Raw genomic sequence first — 22,209 nt, forward strand, 5'->3', positions numbered from 1 at the left:
AGCCTGAAAAATAAGTTCATCAAGTGCTCCCTGTCGAGTGGAAAATGCATGTTGCTACTCCTTGACTAGGGATGAAGAAGTGGTCAGAGAAGACATGAGGTTTGAGCTCATAAAGACAGCAGATGCGGACCTAAGGGAAGAGTGGAAGTCTTAACCGGTGAACAGAGGGATCACGTCTGGAGTTGAGGTCACATTCTGTTACAGGGAAGGGAGACGAGGTGGCACGGGGAGGCTGTGAACGGCTTTCCCTTCGTTTCTAAACACCCCTTAAACACACCCTGACTCCCAGAGTTCCCCTCCCTCCGAAGTCAACCTCTCCCATTTCACTCCCTCCAGGAATTCTCTGACCACCGGGCTGGGCTGGAGGCCAGACACCCAGGCCTCTAGGGAGAGAGTAGAGGAAGTAAGGGTCTATTTCTCCTCAAACTTAAGCCCAAGCTGCATCCCTGGTGCCACAGCGACAGCGGTCACACAGGCTGCCTTTCCTTGCACCCTTCCTGTGCGTGTGTGCTTGTGTGTACACACACATGCCTGCACCCATACAAGCAGGTTCTGAGCCCAGCGCGCTCCACCTTTCTGGACAGTGTCTCACTGAACCTGGACCTTGCTGTTTCATCTCGACTGGCTGGTTAGCAAAGCCCCAGGATCTGCTGTCTCCACTTTCCCCCACCCAGTACTGGACCGGGCTCACAAACAGGAACCGTCACACCCAGGTGCTCAGGGTCTAAGCTCAGCTGGCACATCAAGTCCTTTACCCACTGAGCCATCTCCCCAGCCCCTTTCCCCGCAGGGCTCCCTACACTACAGGGGTTCTCCTGCTTCACCACACCCCAGCTTTATCTCTTTTTCTGGCGGGGGTGGTGGGGGAGGGTTTCTCTATGTAATCCTGGCTGTCCTGGAACTTGTTATGCAGACCAGGCTGGCCTCAAATCACAGAGGACAGGACAACGATTGGGACTTAAAGGCAGGTGCCACCAGGCCTGGCCCAGGTTTGCCAGCTCTGTTGTTAGTCTCTTTCCAAGCCCCCTTAGGATTTGGGTCTTAGCATTCTTCCTCCAGGACCCCCCACCCCCAGCTGCTGTGCAATTAAGAGTCCCCACTTAGCCGGGCGGTGGTGGCGCACGCCTTTAATCCCAGCACTCGGGAGGCAGAGGCAGGCGGATCTCTGTGAGTTTGAGACCAGCCTGGTCTACAAGAGCGAGTTCCAGGACAGGCTCCAAAACCACAGAGAAACCCTGTCTCGAAACAACCAAAAAAAAACAAAAAAACAAAAAACCAAAAAAAAAAAAAAACAAAAACAAGAGTCCCCACTTGTTTTATCTATCACAACTCCTACTTTGAAATTATTCAACAATCCCCTTTTGATTCAAGCCTGACATCCCTACTTCATCATAATCTCAAGGAGGTCATGGATGGTATAGTTTGCCACTTGTGCCTGGGGCCACGGTAGGAACTCAGCAAATACTTGTTGGATGATTGTCAACAGTCAGACATGCTCAACACCTGCCAGAAGGCTGCAGGCTGCACAGAGACAGCCTGCCAGGAATGGCCCTGGCCTGGGGCATCCCCCATGTCCCAGTCTGAGATACCTGGCCCGAGGAAGGAGGGACAGAGAGGGCAGTGGGGGTGGCCCTAAAATAATAAGGTCTGGGCCAGGTTGCTGCGTGAGGGGTGGGTATGGGTGTTCTGAGAGACCAGGAAGTTCTGGGACCAAGGGTTGGCTGGCAGGTTGGCTGGCACTCAGGGTTTTCAGCCCAGCCTCCCCCCTCCCCCCTCCGAGACTGCTTTCTAACTGGCCGGGATCAGTTTTCCTCCTCTCAGAACCACCCCCACTACCCAAGGAGACTGAGGACTGCAGAGGTCAGAAGTAGGAAAAAAAAAAAGCCCACTGCTTTCAGCTAGGAGGGCGTGGCTTAGGGAGGGGCCCACAGGTAGTTGCCTTCTGCCGAGGTACCTGGAGAGGTCTCTGTGGTGGCCAGGTCGTAAGACGGAACAGGTCCAAAGACTAAAGGCGTGTCTTCCATCCACCTGTGGCCATTTCCTGCTAAGAAGCCCACCGTTCACCCTTGCTTCACCTTCTCATCGTGGGGTTCGTCACTTCTGAGCCCACATCTAAATCCAGCCTTCGAAACCAGCCTTCAATTCCTTCATTTTTTAACCTAGAGTCTCCCCTGGGGGGCCCTCGTCCTGGGCCATGGCCCTAAGGGTAGGCCTGGGACCTGGGCAGCTGGAAGTCATGGGCATTCTGCTTCTTTTCGGATTGCTCCAGTCAAGAATGGGTAAGTCTGGGTCAGCAGGGAGGGAGGGCTGGAGCGAGGGCACTGGCGAGAGCAGGCAGAACCCTGTGGAGAGCTCAGCTCTTATCCTGGATTCATGAATCTCTGTGCTCCTACCATTTGCCCATCTTCTCCTGTCAGCCCCTTAAGCAGGAGTTGCCCTCTGGGAGAGCGGTTTGTATTAAGGGGTCCAGGAATTCTCAAGCCTCTCTGTTTATTCTTCCCTCTTTCTTTCCCCTCAGGAGCTGGCGGGACCGAAGGTGAGGCTTCCTGGGGAACTGGGAGGAGGGCAGTGAGTGAGGGCACGCCAGTGTGGAGTCCCCCGGTGGGTTTTAGGAGCTCTTGTCACCCTGCTGAGCTTGCTCACCTAGCCACACTAAGTGTCCCAACTGCTCTGTGAGTATGGAATCATGGCTCTTGTTTTATGAGGGAACTGAGGTGAGGGGAAGCGGTGAGTTGTCTGACTCCCCGTGTGTGTACCTGGGCTGGTTCCGAGGGAAACTCCACAGACCAGCTAGCTCCTAGGCGGACTGGTTTTGAGTCCCAGCTTAACTATTTAGTAGCCTGGTCTCCTTAGCGTTCTAAGCTCCAGTTTCTTTGCCTTGAAAAACTGTCTGTCAGCTCCATTCTTCTAGGGCTGTAGCGAGGAGTCCCGGAGATTAGATAGTGAAAGCCCCTTCGGAGCTAGACTTGCCACGGCGGCTAAGCAGCAGCTATTGTGATGATTATGAGGGAATGGAGGAAGAATCTAGCTGGTTGCTTTCTCTGCTTGAGGAAAATGTGGAAGGCAGTTTTAACTCCTCTCCCCTGCTGGCTCAGTGGCGGCAGCGGGTCCACACCACAGTCCAATGGTTTCAGTGTTCAGCCACATCCATACCTCTGTGTGCTCTGCGTGGGGATAGGGTGGAAAGAGGGATGTCCCTAGGCGACGCCCAGGTCAGGTCGCAGCTGGGACAGTCATAGGCATGAGAACAGTTGTCAGCCCAGACAGTGTTCAGGAGAGAGGGCCCTGGAAGCTGAGAGCAGCACGTGTGTGTGTGTGTGTGTGTGTGTGTGTGTGTGTGTGTGTGTGTATGTCTGTGTCTGTGTGCGTGTGTATGTCTGTCTGTGTCTGTGTGTGCTGGGGGGGGGCGCTGGGGGCTCTCTGACCTAGCAGAGAAAGGGTGGGAAAGACAGAGTAAAGTGACTGGTATTAAAAGGATCCAGAGGACCCAGAGGTGAGTAATGTATGGCTCAGTGTATGTGACAGGAAGTGTCCTGCGCAATAGTCAGAGGACAGCGCCATGTGCATCTGGAATCTATCTTTTTTTCTTTAATTCTTTAAAATTTAGTATTTTGCCTGTGTGAATGCATGTGTGTCACATGAGTGTCCAGTGCCTTTGGAGGTCAGAAGGTATCAAATCCTCTGGAACTAGAATTTAGGAGAGTTGGGAGCTGCCATGTGGGTGCTGGAAGCCAAGCCTAGGCCTCTGCAAGAGTAACAAGTGCTCCTAACAGCTGAGCCATCTCTCCAGCCGCTGGAATGGATCTTAAGGGCAGTTGGAGCCATGAGAGAGCTCAGCAAGACTGTGGCTTGGCCAAATTTGTGGTTTATAAAGCTATTCGTATGTGTAAGGAGGCTTGAGAGGAAGGGGCTGCCACAACACTTGACTAGGACATCACCAGGCAGTGACTTCTCAGCTGCTGAGCCATAGGGTGGGGAAGGTAGCTGAATGTGAAGTCGGTGGCGGGGCAGCGGGGTGGGGAGGAGGGGCGGCGGGCAAGGGGGGTGGTGGGGTGGGCGGCAGGCTAAGGGCTGCTGTGGGAGTCCCAGAAAGACCTGACTTCACCCTCCCCTCTTCCCTGGACAGCCTCCTGTGGTGCCATTGTCCAGCCACGCATCACAGGTGGTAGCAATGCGAAACCTGGCCAGTGGCCCTGGCAGGTCAGCATCACCTATTCCGGAGTCCACGTGTGTGGCGGGTCTCTCGTGTCGGATCAATGGGTGGTGTCAGCGGCTCACTGCTTCCCCAGGTACCAACTCGGTGGAGGGGTAGAGGGGGAGTCAAAAGTGGGTGGGAAACAGTGTTTGGGTAACAAGCCTGAAATCCCAACACTTGGGAGATGGAACCAGGATCAGAAGTTCAAGGTCAGACAGCTACCACATAGTAAATTCAAGGCCAGCTTGACCATGTTTACATTAGACACTATTTAAAAAAAAAAAAAGCATGCCATGGGTCAGTCTAGATCATATGTCAGACTAGTTCCTTGTGTGGGTTTCAAGAGTCTTGGCAGCCTTAAATCCCAGCACTCAGGAGGCAGAGGTGAGGCAGAGGCAGGTGGATCTCTGGGAGTTCCAGGTTAGCCAGGGATAAATAATATTTATCAAAAAAAAAAAGAAGAAGAAGAAGAAGAGGAAGAAGGAGAAGGAGAAGGGAAGAAGGAACCAGTCAGAGGTAAAAGTGAGAGGTCAGGGTCAGTACCAGTGTCCTGTAGAAGGCCTCTGGTATTTGGCGGGCATTGTGAGCTAGGGTAGTGTAAGGCAGCAGGGGTCAGGATAGAAGGTCTCTCAGGTCCTGCCTCTCTACCTGCAGAGAACACAACAAGAAGGAGTATGAGGTAAAGCTGGGGGCCCACCAGCTGGACACCTACAGCAACGACACTGTGGTCCGCACGGTGGCGCAGATCATCTCCCACCCAAGCTACCGTGAAGAGGGCTCTGAGGGCGACATTGCACTCATCCGCCTTGGCAGCCCTGTCAGCTTCTCCCGCTACGTCAAACCCATCTGCCTCCCTGCAGCCAATGCCTCCTTTCCCAATGGCCTCCATTGTACTGTCACAGGATGGGGTCATGTGGCCCCTTCAGGTGAGGTGGGGCACTGGGTGCCAAGAGACAGGGAAGGCAAGCCCGTAGAGGCTGGCAACCCTGAATAGCCATTCTGTCCCCACAGTGAGCCTACAGACACCCAGGCCACTGCAGCAGCTTGAGGTCCCACTAATCAGCCGTGAGACCTGCAGCTGTCTCTACAACATCAATGCCGTGCCTGAAGAGCCCCACACTATCCAGCAGGACATGCTGTGTGCCGGCTACGTGAAGGGAGGCAAGGATGCTTGCCAGGTAAGGGCAAGGGCTCAGGGAACAGAGAGGTCAAGTAGACCCTGAGAGATGGAGGGCTGAGGGAGGGAGCTGGCATGGAAGACAGCTGACCAGAGATATGTCCTGACAGAACTCTTCTTTTTCCCTTAGGGTGACTCTGGGGGCCCACTCTCTTGTCCCGTAGAAGGCCTCTGGTATTTGGCAGGCATTGTGAGCTGGGGTGATGCCTGTGGAGCCCCTAACAGGCCTGGAGTATATACTCTGACTTCTACCTATGCCTCCTGGATCCACCGCAACGTGGCACAACTCCAGCCTCGCATAGTTCCCCAAACTCAGGAGTCCCAGCCAGATGGCCACCTCTGCAACCATCACGCTGCCTTCAACTCAGCTCCAGCCCAGGGACTAAAGCCCATGCTTTTCCTGCCACTGGGCCTGGCCCTGGCTTCTTCCTTCTTCGGCCTTTGGTTTGAACATTAAGCTACTTATCCCTCAAAGCTGACCAACAGCATCCCTAAGGACATGTGCCTGTTCAGGAGGGCAGTGCACCAACTTGGCCTTTGAGCCCATTCTTTTGTCTGCTCTTCGGGGTTATAATCTAGGGCCAAGAGGTTTATGGCCTGTGGAACGGGCCAGAAATTCTAGCTACCTTTCTCTATTATCTGCAGCTTATTGGTTAGGCTCCTATGGAGCTCCCAGAAGCCTCAATAGGAAACCGAGCCCTGACTTCAGCCTGTGTCTAGAACACAGGCCAGTGCTTAGCTGACTGCTGCAGAAGGCTGGCTTCAGGGCCCTACTCATCCTGCCTGATGAGCCCATTACTTCGTCCTCTTCCTGTCTCCTGGGCTTTGTGTGTCTTTCAGACAGGGAAGACCTCAGGCTTACTCCACTGGCTGCCAAGCCTGCTTTGAGCCCAACTCCTGGACTCCGGAGGACTGAGCCCCCACCGGAGCTGGCTGGGGCTTGGATCATGGTGAGGGTATAAGCAGAGCAAGGAGTAAATGTTTTGAACACAACTGGCTGTATGTGAGATGAAATGAAGAACAGTACCCTGTAGCATCTCCTTTGTACCTCCAAAGTCCAGCACACCAGCAGAATTTACTTTATTAAAAAAAAAAAAGACACAAAACAGGTCCGTACACATATTTACAGGTTAACGACAGGAAACGCAGATCCAAAGCAGGGAAGAGCCCACTCACTTCTTGGAAAGCTTGACTTGTTTGTGCTTGGGGGGTGCCCACTTGAGGCAGACAGAGTCCACTGTGGGAGAAAAGAGCACAAGAGGCCGTGGGTCAAGTCTGTTCACACCTGGCTGCTCTTTCTGGGCCCAGGCCAGGTTTCCTCTTCTCAGAGTAAGAACAAAAGGGTGACCTCAGTCCTGAGGAGGGGAGGAATCTCAGGAATGAGTAACCTGCTCTAGGTGGCAGTCCTAGAAACTGGCCAAACTGGTTTGGGATCTTGTAACAGGAAAAAAAAAAAGGCTGCCTTGACTCTTATCCCACCCTGCCAAACACACCTGTACACACACACACACACACTGCACACAGCAGCACCCCACACACCTGTGATCGGTGGTTTCTTATACTGGGCACTTTTGAGGTGTTCTTCTACCAGCTTAGGGGTGACACAGATCACATGCTGGCCCTTCCAGTACTTGACCATGTTGAGGGACTGCAGGGTGCTGATGATGTCGTTCTGGGTGATGCTGGTCATTTGGCTGTATGTAGAGAAGGAACACAGTTCATGGAGACAAGATCCATGACCAATTTTAGGAGAGCCCATTCCTGTAGGATTCCAAGATGATCTTTCACAAGGTCCTTGATGGACAGTACCTAAGATCTTTGATAGACAATGTGCCCCGGAAGTCTCGTAGGATCTCCAGCAAGACCCATGACCAGTAGCTTCGGTAGCTGAGTTTGCCCAGGTCACTCAGTGGCTTCTCTGGAGAGCCTACAGTACTCTCTAGCTTGGAGAGCTCATAACCTGGCAGTGACAGAAAGAAAACCTTAAAGATCCAGCTTCTCCCCACCCCCCCCACCTCATCATTCCCACGTATAGCACCCACTTCCTGGATGGCAGCGGCTACTCACTGAACGCAATGAGAAACTTTCCATAGCCACGTCGCTGGTAGGGGGGCAGTGTCAGGATGCAAGCCACATTGTTTCCATCTGGGGATTCCTTCTCCTGTGGAGTATGGGGTACTCAGGTCCTTTGGGGAGTCCAGCCTTCATTCTAGTTTATAACACCCTCTTCCCAGTCTCCCCAATCTAGTACCTTAGAAAAGTAGCCGACAATGTGGGCCCCTTGCCTATCTACTTCTGTCAGAATGTAAAAGACAAAGGGCTCCACATCAAAATACAAGGTCTTGTGGTCCAGGAAAAGCTTGGCCAGCAGACACAGGTTCTGACAATATATCTAGGGATAAGAGATAGAGACATGCTAAGCAAACAGTACAACACCTCCGCTCGGTCTGGGGACCAGAAGCCTCTGCAGCCTCTAAAGAGCCAGGCTGCTCAGAGGAGTCAGGCAGGTAGCGGGAGTGAGCGCCTCCACGGAACAGAATTCAGAGCAGAAAGGAGTCTTCCTGTCAGTAAGGCGGACAGGAAGGAGGCCCAAAGTGAAGTCCGTTCACACTAACGGTAACAGGAGAGCTGGGCTGTTCACAGCTTCCTTTATTAGTTGTTTGTGTTTGGAACAGGGTCTCACTATGTAGTCCTGGCTGGCTAGGAATTTATTTTGCAGACATGATGGCCTCAAACATAAAGAGATCTGCCTGCTTCTGCCTCCTGAGTTCTGGAACTAAAGGCGTGTACCATCATGCCCAACTATCTGACACTTTTTAAAATATTAAATTACATATGTAAAGAAGGTCAGAGAGCAACTTCCAGGCACTATTTTCTTTCCACTGTGGGTTCCAGGATAAGTTCAGGCTGTCAGGCTTCCACGGCCAACACTTTGAGGGCCAAATAAAAGGTAGGGTTTTACATGTGCAGTCAGCTTCAATCTTTACAGACATTAGCTTTCAGCACAGGAAACTGAGGCCCAGAAAGAAGAGTGCCTTAGGTTCTGCAGCTGGTGGATGCGGGGCAGAAACTCTGTCCCACTCACGTTCTATAGCAGTCAATACAAAGTTGCTAAGCAGAAGCTGGTAACTGCCAACTCAAGAGGCCTGCAGCCAGCCCCGAACCCTGAGTTGTCTGCCTGCCTGGACAGCTGCTGGGCCCCGTCTAACTGATGCAAATAGAGACCTGTCTAGGCCAGCATTAGGACAGACAATAGTGCCTTGCAGTTGCCTTCTTAGTATAGATTTAAAGTGTTTCTGGTTTTGTTTTCTTTTTTCACACTGGCCTTGAACTCTCAGCGATCTGCCTGCCTTTGCTTCCAGGAGTGCCAGGATTGAAGGCGTGTGCCATCACACCCAGCCCTTTCATGTCTTGAGACAGGGTTCAGACAGCTACAGCCCAGGGTGCCCAGCCTCCTGGGTGCTAAGATTATAGGTGCGCGTCACCATACACCAGGTGTCTGTTTTCACACTGCTTCTGCACTCCGACCTCGTCTAAGACTGTGTGAGCCCAGCACAGCTAGTCTGAGGTGACTCAGGAGTCAGAGCAGGCACAAGGTGAAGCTGGCAAACACCACCCCCAGCCCCACTCCATTGTCACTGGAGGCCACTGCTGTTATTCCACCAGTTCAAGCTAAAGGAAGTCAGAGTAGCTGACAGGGAGCAGGCTCGGTATTGCCCCAGCAGGTCTCCAATAACAACGAAGGCCATGTTTACTAACAGCCTACTAGATGCCAGGCACGTGCTACCTACATAGCTGACGTTTGACATTTGTGGTCTCATCTGTTCCACCAAACAGATGAGGTAAATAATTATGACTCTTATCTTATGGATGCGGAAACAGGAACAAAACAAAATTAGGTCACTTGTCTGAGGCTAGCCAGGAAGTGACATGGTGATCTAAGAAGCCTGCCCTCTTCATCTTGTACTACACAGCCCTTCAGGGGAGACCAGAACACTGCTAGAGACCTGTCAGACCCAGTAGACAGTGAAGACAGAGACAGAACACCAAAGTTTGTCCACTCCCTTTGGAGTCACTCACTCCTCTGAGAAGCAGGAGCTCAGCCTGTGAAATCTCTGACAACAATGCTTCCCCTTCCAGGAAGAAAGGAAGCTGGTTAAGAGCAGCCTCAGGCAAGACAGTTCTCCAGAACTACCCAGACCAGAACCACCCAGTCTAAAAAGGAGTCCCCAGAAACAGAGGGGAGACCTGGCCTGAGGTGGTATTATCACATGGCCGTGTTCTCTATGCACTAACACAGGCCAAGCATCAAGTGACATGAGACCTCACTTGGTCAAGAGTAGATATAGATACCCACTGAAGGCTGACCTCTGCCTGGTAGAGGGGATAGGTAAGAATTACCCAGGAAGCCGGGCTCACCTTGTGGTCTTTGCCATCCACTTCATACACAGAGATGTTGCTTTTGCGGTAGATCTCCTTCCCTGGGGGCTGCCGCCACTGACACTGGCCCTGGAGAGCCGGGTGAGAGAACAAGCTTCAGACCTTTCAGACCTGCCTCTTGGCTTTGCCATGTGCAGGCCCTATCTATGTTCCATGCTTTCTATCCAGTAACCCTCATTTCCTCGTCAGAACAGGATCTAACTAAGGAATTTAGGAATAACTAAGGGACAAAGAGGCTAATAACTGCAAAGTATCACAATCGACTGATCTTGGGTCTGGACACAACACCTCCTTTCCTAAACCTTCTATATCCGCCTCAGGTGCTGCTTAGGGAGACGTCCTACTGTGCTGGTGAAAAGCGCCCCCTTCCTGCCAGCTGTAGTACTGCATTTCTTTCTACCGGCTGACATTGCTCAGCTGGATTTGTGCTTCTTTTGCCTTGAGGAGCCCAACACCAGGTTTTAGTAAGGGCAAGGAACTTGAATAGTTTGATCCCCATTCTGTAGAAGAGGAAACTGAGGTCTGAAGAGTGGCAGTGAGCTGGCCAAAGTTACCCTCCCAGTAGTAGAAAAGCTGTCTTTTCTTTGTTTCTTCTTTCCTGTCTTTCTTTAAACAAACTTTAAAAAATTATTTTTATTTTTTAGCTGGGCATGGTGTTACAATATCTTTAGTCCCAGCACTCCGAAGATGGAGGCAGAGGCAGGTAGATGTCTGTGAGTTTAAAGGTCAGCCTACAACAACAAACAAAATACATATATTTATGATGTGTATGCATGTATTCATGTTTGTGGGTATGTGTAATTGAATGCAAGTTCCTGCAGAGACATGAAGAGGGCTGTAGATTTGGAACTGGAGTTACAGGCACCTGACATGGGTGCTGTGATGTAGGAGATTCTTCTGTCTATGTGTTGCTTTCATGGTTGAATAAAGAAATCGCCTTGGCCTTTTGATAGGTGGGCAGAGTAGACAGAACAAAATGCTGGGAAGAAGGGCAGTGTGACAGATGCCATGAATCTCTGGCATGAGACAGACGTAGGTTAGAATCTTGCTAGTAAGCCACAGTCACGTGGTGACACACAGATTTAATAAAAATGGGTTAATCGAGATGTGAGAGTTAGCCAATAAGAGGCTAGAGCTAATGGGCCAGGCAGTAATTTAATTAATACAATTTCTGTGTGGTTATTTTGGGGGTTACGCTAGCCGGTGGCAGGACGCAGCCACTCCCTCATCATACTACAGTGCTGGAAACCTGGGTTGTCTGCAAGAGAATACAATGTTTTCAACTCCTGAGCTATCTCTCCAAAGTCCTGTTTTTCCTTCCCTTGTGCAGTCCAAGCCAGGCTAGAACTCACTATGTAGCTGGGGATGGCCCTGAACTTCGGATCTCTATAGAGACCTAGTTAATATTGTCACACCCAGAGGAATCCAGGTCTCTAGTCTCCCGGGCAGTTTTTCCCCAACTTCTCTGGACTCATGCCCGGGCGTGGCAGGCCCAGCCTCACCAGGTGGAAGCGGTAGCTCTTCTCGTACTTCATGTACTTGAGGCAGTACTCGCAGAGCCAAAGCTTGGGCTGTTTCCCATAGTCTTCTGGGAAGGGTGAGAAGTACCAGGCATCGATCTCATAGTTCCCAATGTGGATCTTGTCTACATACTTCACTTTGGTGATCTGCAGACAGGGGGAGCTCAGCAGGAACGAGGAGGGCAGGAGTACCCCAGCTGCTCCCCAAACCCTGCACATTCTTACCGCCTCATGTTCCTTTTCCAAGGCTGCTGTGGTGGGGTCCATCTCTGCATAGGTCTGGGCAAGAAGTGCACAGAGATGAACAGACATGGTTAGACTGTCCCCCACCCTAGAACGCAGTGCTCATCTACTGTCGTCTATAATAACTGCAGTAACAATAATCATGTCAACACCTCATTTGGTCTACGTGGTTAGGAGGCTGCCTCTTCTTAGCACCTATCTGCTTACTGACCCACACGTCCAGATGCCTCAATCTAGACCTTGAGCTACACGTAAGCAGGGCCTGGGGTGAGGCCTGGTTTGTGCTTAGGTTAAGAGCTTTGCTGACAGTAGTGGCACTCGCCTTTAAACCCAGCACCTAGGAACCTAAGGTGGGGGGGGGGGGGCCTAGGTCAACAAGTATGAAGCGAGCCTGGACTATGTTGAACCCCGTGTGAAAACAAACAACAAAAACTAGATTGATGTAGGGTGTAGTGACACACCTTTTTAAATCCCAGCACTCAAAAGGCAGAGACAGGCAGATTGCTGAGTTTGAGGTTAGCCTGGTCTATACCGAGTTCCAGGACAGTCAGGGATACACAGAGAAACCTTGTCTTGAAAAATAAACAAACAAAAAGCTTCAACTGTACACTGGGTCATTCATGTCCAGAGCAAGACCCACTGCTGGCTGGGGTCTCCCTCCTGAACAGCAGACCTCAGCAGTTTCTGAGAATACTATGTGAGGTTGCCCTGTCAGACAGTAGGTGTCCAGAAAGGACTTGCAGGACTCTTTCTTCTGGGCCCTCTCTTAAACATCACTGTCACTGGCCAACTGAGCGGATGCCAACTCTCATGTCCATGGCACCTCTGGAATCAGTTCCAGTGGAACTTCTCTCTGACCCACTCGAAACACTTGCTGCTACTTTAGGTCTGGACCACTACCTGTGGTTCCTTGCTACATCTCTGCCTCTCAAACCCACAGCTTTCAAAACCTTTCTCCCAGTCTTCAACCTTTAGTTACTTCCACTTGAGCATGCCCGTCCCTCTCTTCATGCTCTAGATGCTCACCTCACCGCGGCACAGAGCACAGGTCAGGTGAGTCTATGACAGGGCTCTGGGAACTATCATGTATAATTATTTTTGCTTTTCCTGTCATTCCCAACATCCTTCCCAAGCATCTTCCAGGAATTCTTATATTTCTTATATTCACTTCTTTCTTTGTGTTAGATTGTTAATTATGTTGTTTTTGAGATAGGGTCTCATTCTGCACAGCACACGGTCTGGAATTTGCCTTATAAACTAGACTAGCCTTGAACTCCAAGCTTACAGGAAATTCTTATCCCAGCCGATCAATCCTTCACACCTCAGGACCCCAGTGCTGTGACTACAGGTAAGCACCACCACACCTGGCCTTGACAGAGAACTCTTTTAGCAATTTTAGAGAGTAGTACACAGACAGACCAGGATAAGGTCCCTTGCCTGTGGGTACCTGCAGCTGCCAAGCATTCTATAGATACTATAGATATTATTTCATTTAGCTTTTATACTGAGTCTTTGAACTAGAGTGCTTGTCATTCTTACCATACAAAAGAGGAAACTAAGGTACAAAGAAGCAAAGTCACTTGCCTAAGGTCACAGAACTGGTAGCTCGGCAGCCTTGGTCTGCCCGATTCCAACAAAGACAGGAAAAATAAAAGGAACAAAGATTTTCTCCTCAAATGCCTCTTTAAACTTCAAGTCTCAATTTTCACAAAGCACAATTTTTTTTTCTGCAAATACATTAAAGAATTACAAAACCACTATTTTTCTTAAACGTTGCAGTTTTAGAATTAAACAATAATTAGAACAGGGCGCGGTGGTACACACCTGTGTCTCAGCACTTTAGAGGTGGGGGCGTGGGGATCAGTTCAAGGTCATCCTTGGCTATATATCAAGTTTGAGATCATGCCTCCAAAAGCCCCAACCAATCAACAGACCAAAGTCCCCAATCAGGGTTGATTCTAAAGAACCTGGTGACAGTTTTGTCACTCATCCTTAGTGACTCAGCCCCATTATCTACCCGCTAACTGAGCCACTATTCTACTCCGAAGATCATCTTCTAAACCTGTGAGGTCCGAGAAAACAACCACGAATCACAACTGCTATTTAAACACAAAGTCATGACAATTAAAAAAAAAAAGTTCTAGGGCGCTAGAGAGATGGCTCAGAGAGATGGCTGCTCTCCCAGAGGTCCTGAGTTCAATTCCCAGCAACCACATGGTGGCTCACAACCATCTGTAAATGAGATCTGGTGCCCTCTTCTGGCATGCAGGCACGCTTGAAGGCAGAACACTGTATATGTAATGAAAAAACAAATAAATTAAAAAAAAATTTTTTTTACAGAGCTGTTACACAGAGAAACCCTGTATCAACCTCCTCCTGCCCCGCCAAATTCTAGTCAAACTGGACACGTACAAACCAGTACTGCAGAGCACAGATGACTAGAAGGTTGCTACTGTCCCAGCTAGCAGCAGCCCATAGACAGTAACACCCTAGACCTGGAAAGCCTTTCTAACCTCAGAGTACTGGAAGCAGAGCTGGCACTGCACCCAACTGAAATGTCTGTGTAGATATACATGCATGGATTACAAGTGAAACAGAGTTACCTCAAAATAATACTTACCTCTAAGAACGTGGAAAACACTGATATTGTTTATATTATCCTATTTTTTCTTCTACTAAAAAAAATTTAAAGTGATGGAGAAATGGCTGAGAAGTTAGGAGTATTTGCTGCTCTTGCGAAGATCTGGGTTCGGTTCCCAGCACACACATGGTGGCTCACAGCCACTTGTAACTGCAACTCTAGGGAATCAATGCCCTCTTCTGAACTCTGTGGGCACTGGGCATACATGCGCCACACATGCAGGCAACATTCACACACATAAATCTAAAAAACTTTTACAGAAGTGAATGTTTTCCACACCACACCAAAAGTCCACAGTGAGGAAAGCATGGCTGCACTGTGATCACCAAGAACGGGAAAGGCAGAACTGACCCGGCTCACGGCTGCTGCTCGGCCTTGGCTCTGACATCGATGCAGGACTGAATTAGTCTGTCTCTTCTCTAAACATACTTTCCTTAACAATTTGGGTTTCTCCCCAATAAAAGCCTCTAAAACTTGGCTCCCTGCAATCCACCACGTATCTGACCTCTGTGCCACTTTTAAAGGCACAGATTGTTTTCCTAAACTTTACACCCCGCCTGCCTTCGGGGCTTTCTTTTAAACTCCAATACAATTGTCAAACTTAAAAACAGAAAGGAAGAGGAACAGAAAAAGAAAAGGGGCTTCAGAATGGGAGGAACACAATCCCCCAGGAACAGTCAAGGCCAGCCTGGGCTACTCGGACACAAGACCAAGATAGCCAGGCGTGATCACTCACCTGCAAGCCTAGCACTAGGGAGGCAGGCACAGGAGAATCAGGTCAAGAGCAGCCTTGGCTATGTAGGAAGTCAGGCCAGCCTGGCTACAAAGAGGGCCATTGAGATGGCTCAGCGAGTGCTGGTGTGAGCAGTGTGAACCTACAGACCCAGGCTTGAGCCCCGGAATCTACTTCAAGGTAGGAGAGGACTGAATTCCCAAAGTTGCTCTCCAGCCTCTACATTCTCAATCACAGCACACATACCCCAATCCACACCCACAATAGGGAAAAAAAGCACATATTTAATTTTATATTTATAAGTAAATCTATCTATATATAGGTACATATGTACAGTCTTTTTAAAAGAAGAATCTTGGTTTCGGATACATTTGTCGAATGTATCAAAACCATGGCTGGGGCTGGCTGTACTTCCTAATGAAATTTCTTTCCCTTTTTTTTTTTTTTTTTTTTGATTTTTTTGAGACAGGGTTTCTCTGTGTAGCTTTGGAGCCTGTCCTGGAACTTGCTCTCTCTGTAGAGCAGGCTGGCCTTGAACTCACAATGATCCGCCCACCTCTGCCTCCCCCCACACCGCCTGCTTTTTTTTAAGATTTATTTTTATATGTATATATATTAGAGTTTTGCCTGAATGTATATCTGAGGATGCCATATTCTCTGGAACTGGAGTTATAGACAGTTGTGAACTGCCATGTGGGTACTGGGAATTGAACCAGGTACTTTGGAAGAATAGCCAGTGCTTTTTTGGTTTTTCGAGACAGGGTTTCTCTGTGGCTTTGGAGCCTGTCCTGGAACTAGCTCTGTAGACCAGGTTGGCCTTGAACTCACAGAGATCCACCATTTGACAAACCATTTGACAAAAGAAAGTATTGGAGAAAGAAATCTACTTCAGGAGCTTTAGAGAAAGTGAGTGCTGGGATTAAAGGCGTGCACCACCACTGCTCAGCGCAGCCAGTGCTCTTCACCACTGAACCATTTCTGCAGTCCTCTAGTGAGAGTTCTAAACCTACCTGTGCTCCCTCTGTAAACAAAGAACGACGATCAACAAAAGGCCAGTCTGCAATGCCAGTGACAGGAGGGAATGAAGCCTGTCTAACCTAGTACTGCGGCTCACAGACCACTAACTAATGGGTTGCCTAACTCCTGCCTACCTTTTAACCAGCTGTCTAATTATGACACGTGAACTTCTCTGAGCCTACTTCCTCATGTACAAAAAGAACAAATTTTCCCTGTGGTGATGGACTACTGGGGAGGATCTGATGAGTTTTTACAGCACTCAGCATGGTGCTGGAAAACCAAGTTACCGACGTCATTTTGTTTTGTTTTCCTTTCCTCTGGACTTCAAGTCCTAACTGTACTATTTCCTCCTGTGAGATGGCAAGTCTCTTCTCTCTATACGCTGAGGTGTTTTACAAATGAAGAATAAATGATAAAATCCCTGGCACATTACAAGACCTCAAGTGGGAAGAGCTATGGTTTTGTTACAGGGCCCTAGAGGAGGGAAAGGGCCAGGACCTTCTGCACGTGGTTGATCTCATCGTGCTTTCGTTTTTGGTTTCGCGTGATCTTGCGCTCAGGCTGCTCCGCCAGCTCGCTCAGGTATTTCTCAGAGTTCTTTTGCACGGCATCCTTCACTGTCTTGGTCAGTGCTAGTCGGTTCTTGTCCACCCATTCGTCCAGTCGCCTGTTAACTGTTAAGATGGACCATGAGGGACTGACCTGCTACCTTTTCCTTCCACCCAGGCCCAGTGGCCCCAAACACTCACAGCCCACATAGTGTACATAGAATTCTTCTCGGCCCTCCTGGTCATTCACTCTAGACTGGATCACTTCTGCTGAATCTGGAAAGAAAAAATGAGATCTGATGCACTGAGGGATAATGTCCAGATTCATCCGTCCACGTCTGCTAGAGCACTTACTCACACTAACTATAAGGTGGGCTGGGTCAGGACTTTAGTTTCTGGGGAGGAGGGTAAGGCAAACCGAGAAAACCTGGTATTTAAGTGTGTTTGACTCCAAGGTCGGTGCTCATTGTAGTCACTCACTTATTGGGGGACATGGGAGCTGACTTCCTTCACATTTCCCAAATGAAGGTATGACCACATTATATTGACTTTCTGAACCTCAGTTTCTTTCTCTGTAAAGTAAGAATAGTGCTTACTTAGAAGGGTAAAAGAATGGCTTAAAACGTTTAGTATAGTGGCGGATACCTAGCAGATCTGTCTAGAAACTAGCGTTAGTCTGGTCTTCTATGGTGCTATTGCTGGACACAGAAGGCAGATACAATAATGAGTCACACGTGCACCTGCTCTCTAGCAGGTTCCCATTTAACAGAGGAAAGCAGACAAGTCTAACATGTTACATATATTATAGCTGAGGCATGAAAAAAAACATGTTACAGAACATACAAGCAATTAAGTTTGCCTAAGGGGTCCAGAATGGGATCACCATGGGAGATAAAGAGATGAGTTAAGTGCAAACACGAGAAAGGTTAACACATTCCGAGAAGAAAGCACCAGTGACCCAAGGTTTATAAAGGTAGTCTTCGGAGAGCCAATGGCCTTTACTAAGAGTGCCTAGAAACCAGGGAGATCAGCTGGCCACTTGGGAGGCAGAGGCAAGTGGATGGATATCTCTGAGTTCGAGGCCAGCCTGGTCTACAACGCAAGTTCCAGGAAAGCCAAGGCTACACAGAGAAACCCTGTCTCAAGAAACTGCAGAGTTCTCAGACATGCAAGTGTTACTTGAAGAAGTTTTGTTTTGTTTTTGAAATAGGGTCCTGGATCTCCTGGAACTCACTATGCAAGCCAGGCTGCCCTCGAACTCACAGATACGCCTTCCCAGCGCTGGGATTAAAGGTGTGCCTACCATGCCCCACTTTATTCTAGATTTAAAACTACATTTATTTATCTGATTAGGGGGAGTGGAGGAGAGCCTCAACCTGAAGGTCAGAGGACAACCAGTGAGATCACTGTCTCCTTCCACTATATGGGTCCCGGGAATAGAACTCAGATGGGTCACAATTGGTGGCGAACACCTTTACCTGCTGAACCATCTTAGCTTGGGGTTTATTTTGAAGAGGGAAGAAAAAGAAATCTAAGTAAAAGGGAAACGTGTTTTTATGAACTGGGCATCCTCTTTACTGGCGACCTAGAGGACGAGAGAAATGTAAAGCCAGACAAAAACAAAACAAACAAGCCAGTGAAGAAACAGAGCGAGAAAAAAGAAGTTCGAAATCAGGCAAGAGTGAGTGCTCGCAGGCTTACAACGTGCTCACCTCGCTGGTGGCTTTACGTGAGAAAGCATTACAGCCTCCCGAAGCCTTACCTGAGTAACCACCCTCACCCCGGGACGCCCAGCCCCCAAACCCCGCCCGACGGCGCACCCATCCGTAAGCCCCGCCCATTCCCAGACCCCGCCTCTAGGCCTTGGACCCCGCCCTCACGCCAGGTGCTATCGGGCCGCCGGCACAGGTACGTTTCTCCGATTTCCACGGTGACTTCTGGCTCGCCACGCGCCGGGGTCGGCGGAGAGATGCGGCCCGGGGACCGCGCAGGCCCCTCGACTGCTGCATTTTCCCCGGGCCCGGACTCGCCCTCCCCCACAATTCCCGAAGTCGTTGCAGCAACCGCAGCTGTTGCTCCCTGTGCCGCCATTGCGGTACCGGAAGTGATGCTGAGACTAGCGAGACGGGAGCTTTTTAGTTCCGGGTCAGCGGGGAGGGGGGTGGAGTCTCAGCGTTGGAGACTGTAATGTGGCTTTTGTTTCGTCGTGGGTACCCCGTTAAGCTATCGGTAGTTACAGTCTAGAGACCGTCCAATCTGATTTTTTTTCTTTATTTTTTTGAGCCGGTCTCATTTTATAGTCCTGACTGACTTGAAACCCGGTATATAGACCAGGCCAGCCTTGAAATCACAAGAGATCCTCCTGTCTACTTGAGTGCTGAGTTTAAAGACGTGCGCCTCCACGCCCGAACTCAATCTAATTGGTTGAGTTTGTTTATCTTTTTGCTTTTGGTTTGTGTTTTTGAGACAGGGTTTCTCTGTGTAGTCCTCTCTGTCTTTGTAGACCAGGCTGGCCTCGAACTCAGAGATCCACCTGCCTCTCATTCACGATGGGAGTAAAAACTGTTGAGACAGGGAAAGAACGAGTATGCCAAATAAACTACCTTCAGAGAATAAACCTTTTTTTTTTTTTTTAAAGAATCACATTCGTTCCAACAGGGCTCAAACCTGTAATGTCGCCAGAGGTGTCTTGAGGTCTCTTTTCATATCCTCCCAAATATTTAGGTTAGGATGTGTGTTACCACACCAGGTTCATGCACTGGTACGGATTGTACCCTAAGGTTTCATCAATGCTAGGCAAACATTGCTACTGAACTACATCTCCAGCCAGAATGGCACCTCTTAAAAAGAGGGGTGAGGGGCTGGGCAGATGCAGTAAAGAGCTATTTTGGCAGTGGCTAAGGAATCTTGAGTAGTGGCCCTTTTCTGAGAAGTGCCCCAAATTCACAGGTTCAGTGAAGATTAAACCACATGTACGTATGGTCAAGTCATAGGTTATCTAAACCATATGACCACATTCAAGTTAAACAACTTCTCACCGGCTGGCTAACTGGAATAAAGATCCTTTTCTCACCCCAGTCGTTTGGACGAACTGGCTCCCACGGCATGGTGAGTATGCCCAGCACTGCTGCGAACTTCTCCAATAGCTCATAGCACAGTGCGAGGCAGAGCAGGAACTTCGTAAGCCTCTTTTTTAGACATTCTCTGAAAGGTCTCTGACTCATAATTTGGTTATCGGTCTTCACAACAGTTGTTACGAGAGATGCACCTTGAGGTTGGGATCCAGAAACTATGTCCCAATAAATATCTCACTGAGCTGTCATGGCGCATGCCTTTAATCCCAGCACTTGGAAGGCAGAGGCAGGCGGATTTCTGTGAGTTTGAGGCCAGCATGGTCTACAGAGTGAGGTCCAGTTCAGCCAGGACTGTTAAACAGAGAAACCCTGTCTTTTAAAAAAAATCCAACCGGGCAGTGGTGGCTTACGCCTTTAATCCCAGCACTCGGGAGGCAGAGGCAGGTGGATCTCTGTGAGTTCGAGACCAGCCTGGTCTACAAGAGCTAGTTCCAGGACAGGCTCCAAAGCCACAGAGAAACCCTGTTTCGGAAAACCAAAAAAAAAAAAAAGTATTTGGCCACTGGATCTCTATGAGACATGGCATGGGGAATAAAATCTTTTTTATGGGGAGGGGGAGCTGGAGAGATGGCTCATCAATTAGGAGCATGTACTGCTCATTTCCACATCAGGCAGCTAAATACCACCTGGAACTCTAGCTCCTTCTCTGACTCCACAGGCACCTGCAGTAACATGCATACACCCACAGGCACCTGCAGTAACATGCATACACCCACAGGCAGACACATAGGAGAGACGGGAGAAGGCACTAGGAAAGACTGGTTGTCTTGCTGCTGGTCAGGATAGACAATGCCAGGTATCTGACATCCTAAGACAGACAAGCCAAAGACACCTTCTCCCATTCCAACCCTGTCGTGGAATATTAATTTAAGATGTGTTACATTTGTTTATGCTGTGGAATATATTTGTCTAATGATGCAAAGATGTGCTGTTTTCTTTTATGTGGCATTTGTTTAACTCTGTAAAGTGTTATTTTGCCAATCTAAAACACCTGATTGGTCTAATAAAGAGCTGAACAGCCGATAACTAGGCAGGAGAAAGCATAGGTGGGGCTGGTGGGTAGAGAGAATAAACGGAATGAAAAAAAGAGACGAGGGAGGAGAGAGAAAAAGGGAGGAAAACACCAGGGGCCAGCCACCCAGCTGGCCACAAAGTAGGAAAGATATATAGAATAAAGGAAGGTAAAAAGCTCAGAGGCAAAATGTAGTTAAAGAGAAACGTGATATTTACGTTAGAAAAGCTAGCCAGAAACAGGCCAAGCCAAGATCAGTCATTCATAAGAATAAGATTCCATGTGTTTATTTGGGATCTGGATAGCAAGCCCCCAAAGAGGAAAAAAAAAAAAAAACCAAACAACTATACAACCCTTTTCAGGATTGCTGTTGCATTTGCCCAGGCTTCTGTTACCTCATGTAATACTTCACCTGACATTTTCAGTTCCCGACAATGTCCTAAGTAAGGATTAGCCTAGGCACAGTAATCCACCGGTTGGATCTGAGCACTCACACCCCATGCTGACTTCAAGCCAGTGTCCACCGTGATGCTAACGTGCAAATCCTAGAACTGTGTAGGGACTGCACTCAGGCCACCCCTTACCATCGGGTGTATGAGCACAGACGCACCTGCAGTCCTGCAGGTGAGAGGACATTTCAGGACTCAGCTCACCTTCTGCCATGAGTTCTGCAGGCACACTCAGCGGCAAGTGCTTTTACCTGCTGAGCCATCTCCCTGGGCCCAGACCCTTTTTTGTTCCTGCTGTTGAGATCTGTTATTTCTCCGTATGTATCACGTCTATGTACTTTCAAAGACTAGAACATAATTGAGAACTGCCTAAAGGATTTGTTGAGACAGGGCTCTGCCAAGTAGCAGACTTGGCTTTGAAATCAGGATCCTTCTTTAAGTACCCCAGGTGCCAGGACCACAGGTGTGATTCTGCCTGAAAAGGTGAACGAGTCTTGTTTTTTTTTTTGTTTGTTTGTTTTGTTTTGTTTTTTTATTTCGAGACAGGGTTTCTCTGTGTAACCCTAGCTGTCCTGGAACTCACAGAGATTTGCCTGCCTCTGCCTCCTGAATGCTGGGATTAAAGGCGTGTGCCACCACCACCCAGCTTGTTTTTTTTTTTTTTGGAGACATAGTTTCTCTGTGTAACAGGTATGGCTGTCCTGGAACTCACTCCATAGACCAGGCTGGCCTCAAACTCACAGAGATCTGTCTCCTCTGCTTCCTGAGTACTGGGGCTAAAGGTGTGGACCACCACCTTTGGCTACGAGTCTAGGAATTTAGACACTTTCTCATCTCCACGTCCCAGAACAGGGAATCAGTTACCATGGAACTTAACTCTCTCGTGTCTGCTCTGAAGAACAGTGGACCAGCTCTGGACTTTGTATTAAGATCACTTGCTTCCTACTTGCTTTTGGAAGTTACCCCCCTCCACACACACACGGATGGAACTGAGGACATTATAGTTCTTCAGCCCTGGGACCACTTTAACTAATTATTTAGACACAAATCTTCCTCGGGATCAGCTCCTAAAGAATCCAACCTGGGCTGGAGAGATGTCT

At 49.1% G+C, this 22,209-nt stretch overlaps 2 protein-coding genes across 3 annotated transcripts; one reads left to right on the top strand and one right to left on the bottom strand.

Moving 5' to 3' along the window:
* The first annotated feature begins 1,879 nt into the window (after window positions 1–1,879).
* On the top strand, window positions 1,880–6,365 carry Prss8 (serine protease 8). The gene is made up of 6 exons (XM_041666224.1): window positions 1,880–2,279; window positions 2,519–2,536; window positions 4,127–4,289; window positions 4,850–5,121; window positions 5,207–5,373; window positions 5,503–6,365. The coding sequence occupies exons 1-6, from the start codon at window positions 2,195–2,197 to the stop codon at window positions 5,827–5,829; spliced, it is 1,032 nt and encodes a 343-aa protein (XP_041522158.1). The 5' UTR covers window positions 1,880–2,194; the 3' UTR covers window positions 5,830–6,365.
* Kat8 (lysine acetyltransferase 8) lies at window positions 4,374–18,621 on the bottom strand. Of its 2 annotated transcripts, XR_005975766.1 has the most exons (12): window positions 18,395–18,621; window positions 16,716–16,790; window positions 16,465–16,640; window positions 11,558–11,611; window positions 11,315–11,479; window positions 9,792–9,881; window positions 7,624–7,764; window positions 7,440–7,533; window positions 7,182–7,332; window positions 6,912–7,066; window positions 6,490–6,609; window positions 4,374–4,843 (listed from the first exon to the last, which is right to left on the bottom strand). XR_005975766.1 is itself a non-coding variant. In XM_041666222.1 (11 exons), exons 1-11 carry the CDS (start codon window positions 18,603–18,605, stop codon window positions 6,545–6,547), a joined length of 1,377 nt encoding a protein of 458 aa, XP_041522156.1. In that variant the 5' UTR covers window positions 18,606–18,621; the 3' UTR covers window positions 6,429–6,544. The 2 variants fall into 2 exon arrangements, 1 of the variants encoding a protein (XP_041522156.1); XM_041666222.1 differs by lacking the exon at window positions 4,374–4,843 and having other exon boundaries at window positions 6,429–6,609.
* Window positions 18,622–22,209: the final 3,588 nt, after the last annotated feature.

The sequence above is a fragment of the Microtus oregoni genome, unplaced genomic scaffold (genome assembly GCF_018167655.1).
Source record: "Microtus oregoni isolate MIOR12 unplaced genomic scaffold, Mior012 000016F_ref0000370, whole genome shotgun sequence".
Classification (NCBI taxonomy): Eukaryota; Metazoa; Chordata; class Mammalia; order Rodentia; family Cricetidae; genus Microtus; species Microtus oregoni.

What these genes read in the sequence shown, in the direction of transcription:
- Prss8 (XM_041666224.1), top strand. Translation starts at nt 2,195, where the DNA reads ATGGCCCTAAGGGTAGGCCTGGGACCTGGGCAGCTGGAAGTCATGGGC. An exon ending in GCGGCTCACTGCTTCCCCAG is followed by an intron (nt 4,290 to 4,849) that starts GTACCAACTCGG and finishes CTCTACCTGCAG; the next exon opens with AGAACACAACAAGAAGGAGT. An exon ending in GGGTCATGTGGCCCCTTCAG is followed by an intron (nt 5,122 to 5,206) that starts GTGAGGTGGGGC and finishes CTGTCCCCACAG; the next exon opens with TGAGCCTACAGACACCCAGG.
- Kat8 (XM_041666222.1), bottom strand. Translation starts at nt 18,605, where the DNA reads ATGGCGGCACAGGGAGCAACAGCTGCGGTTGCTGCAACGACTTCGGGA. An exon ending in GCGGCCCGATAGCACCTGGC is followed by an intron (nt 16,791 to 18,394) that starts GTGAGGGCGGGG and finishes TTTTCTTTCCAG; the next exon opens with ATTCAGCAGAAGTGATCCAG. An exon ending in AAAGTTTCTCATTGCGTTCA is followed by an intron (nt 7,333 to 7,439) that starts GTGAGTAGCCGC and finishes TGTCACTGCCAG; the next exon opens with GTTATGAGCTCTCCAAGCTA.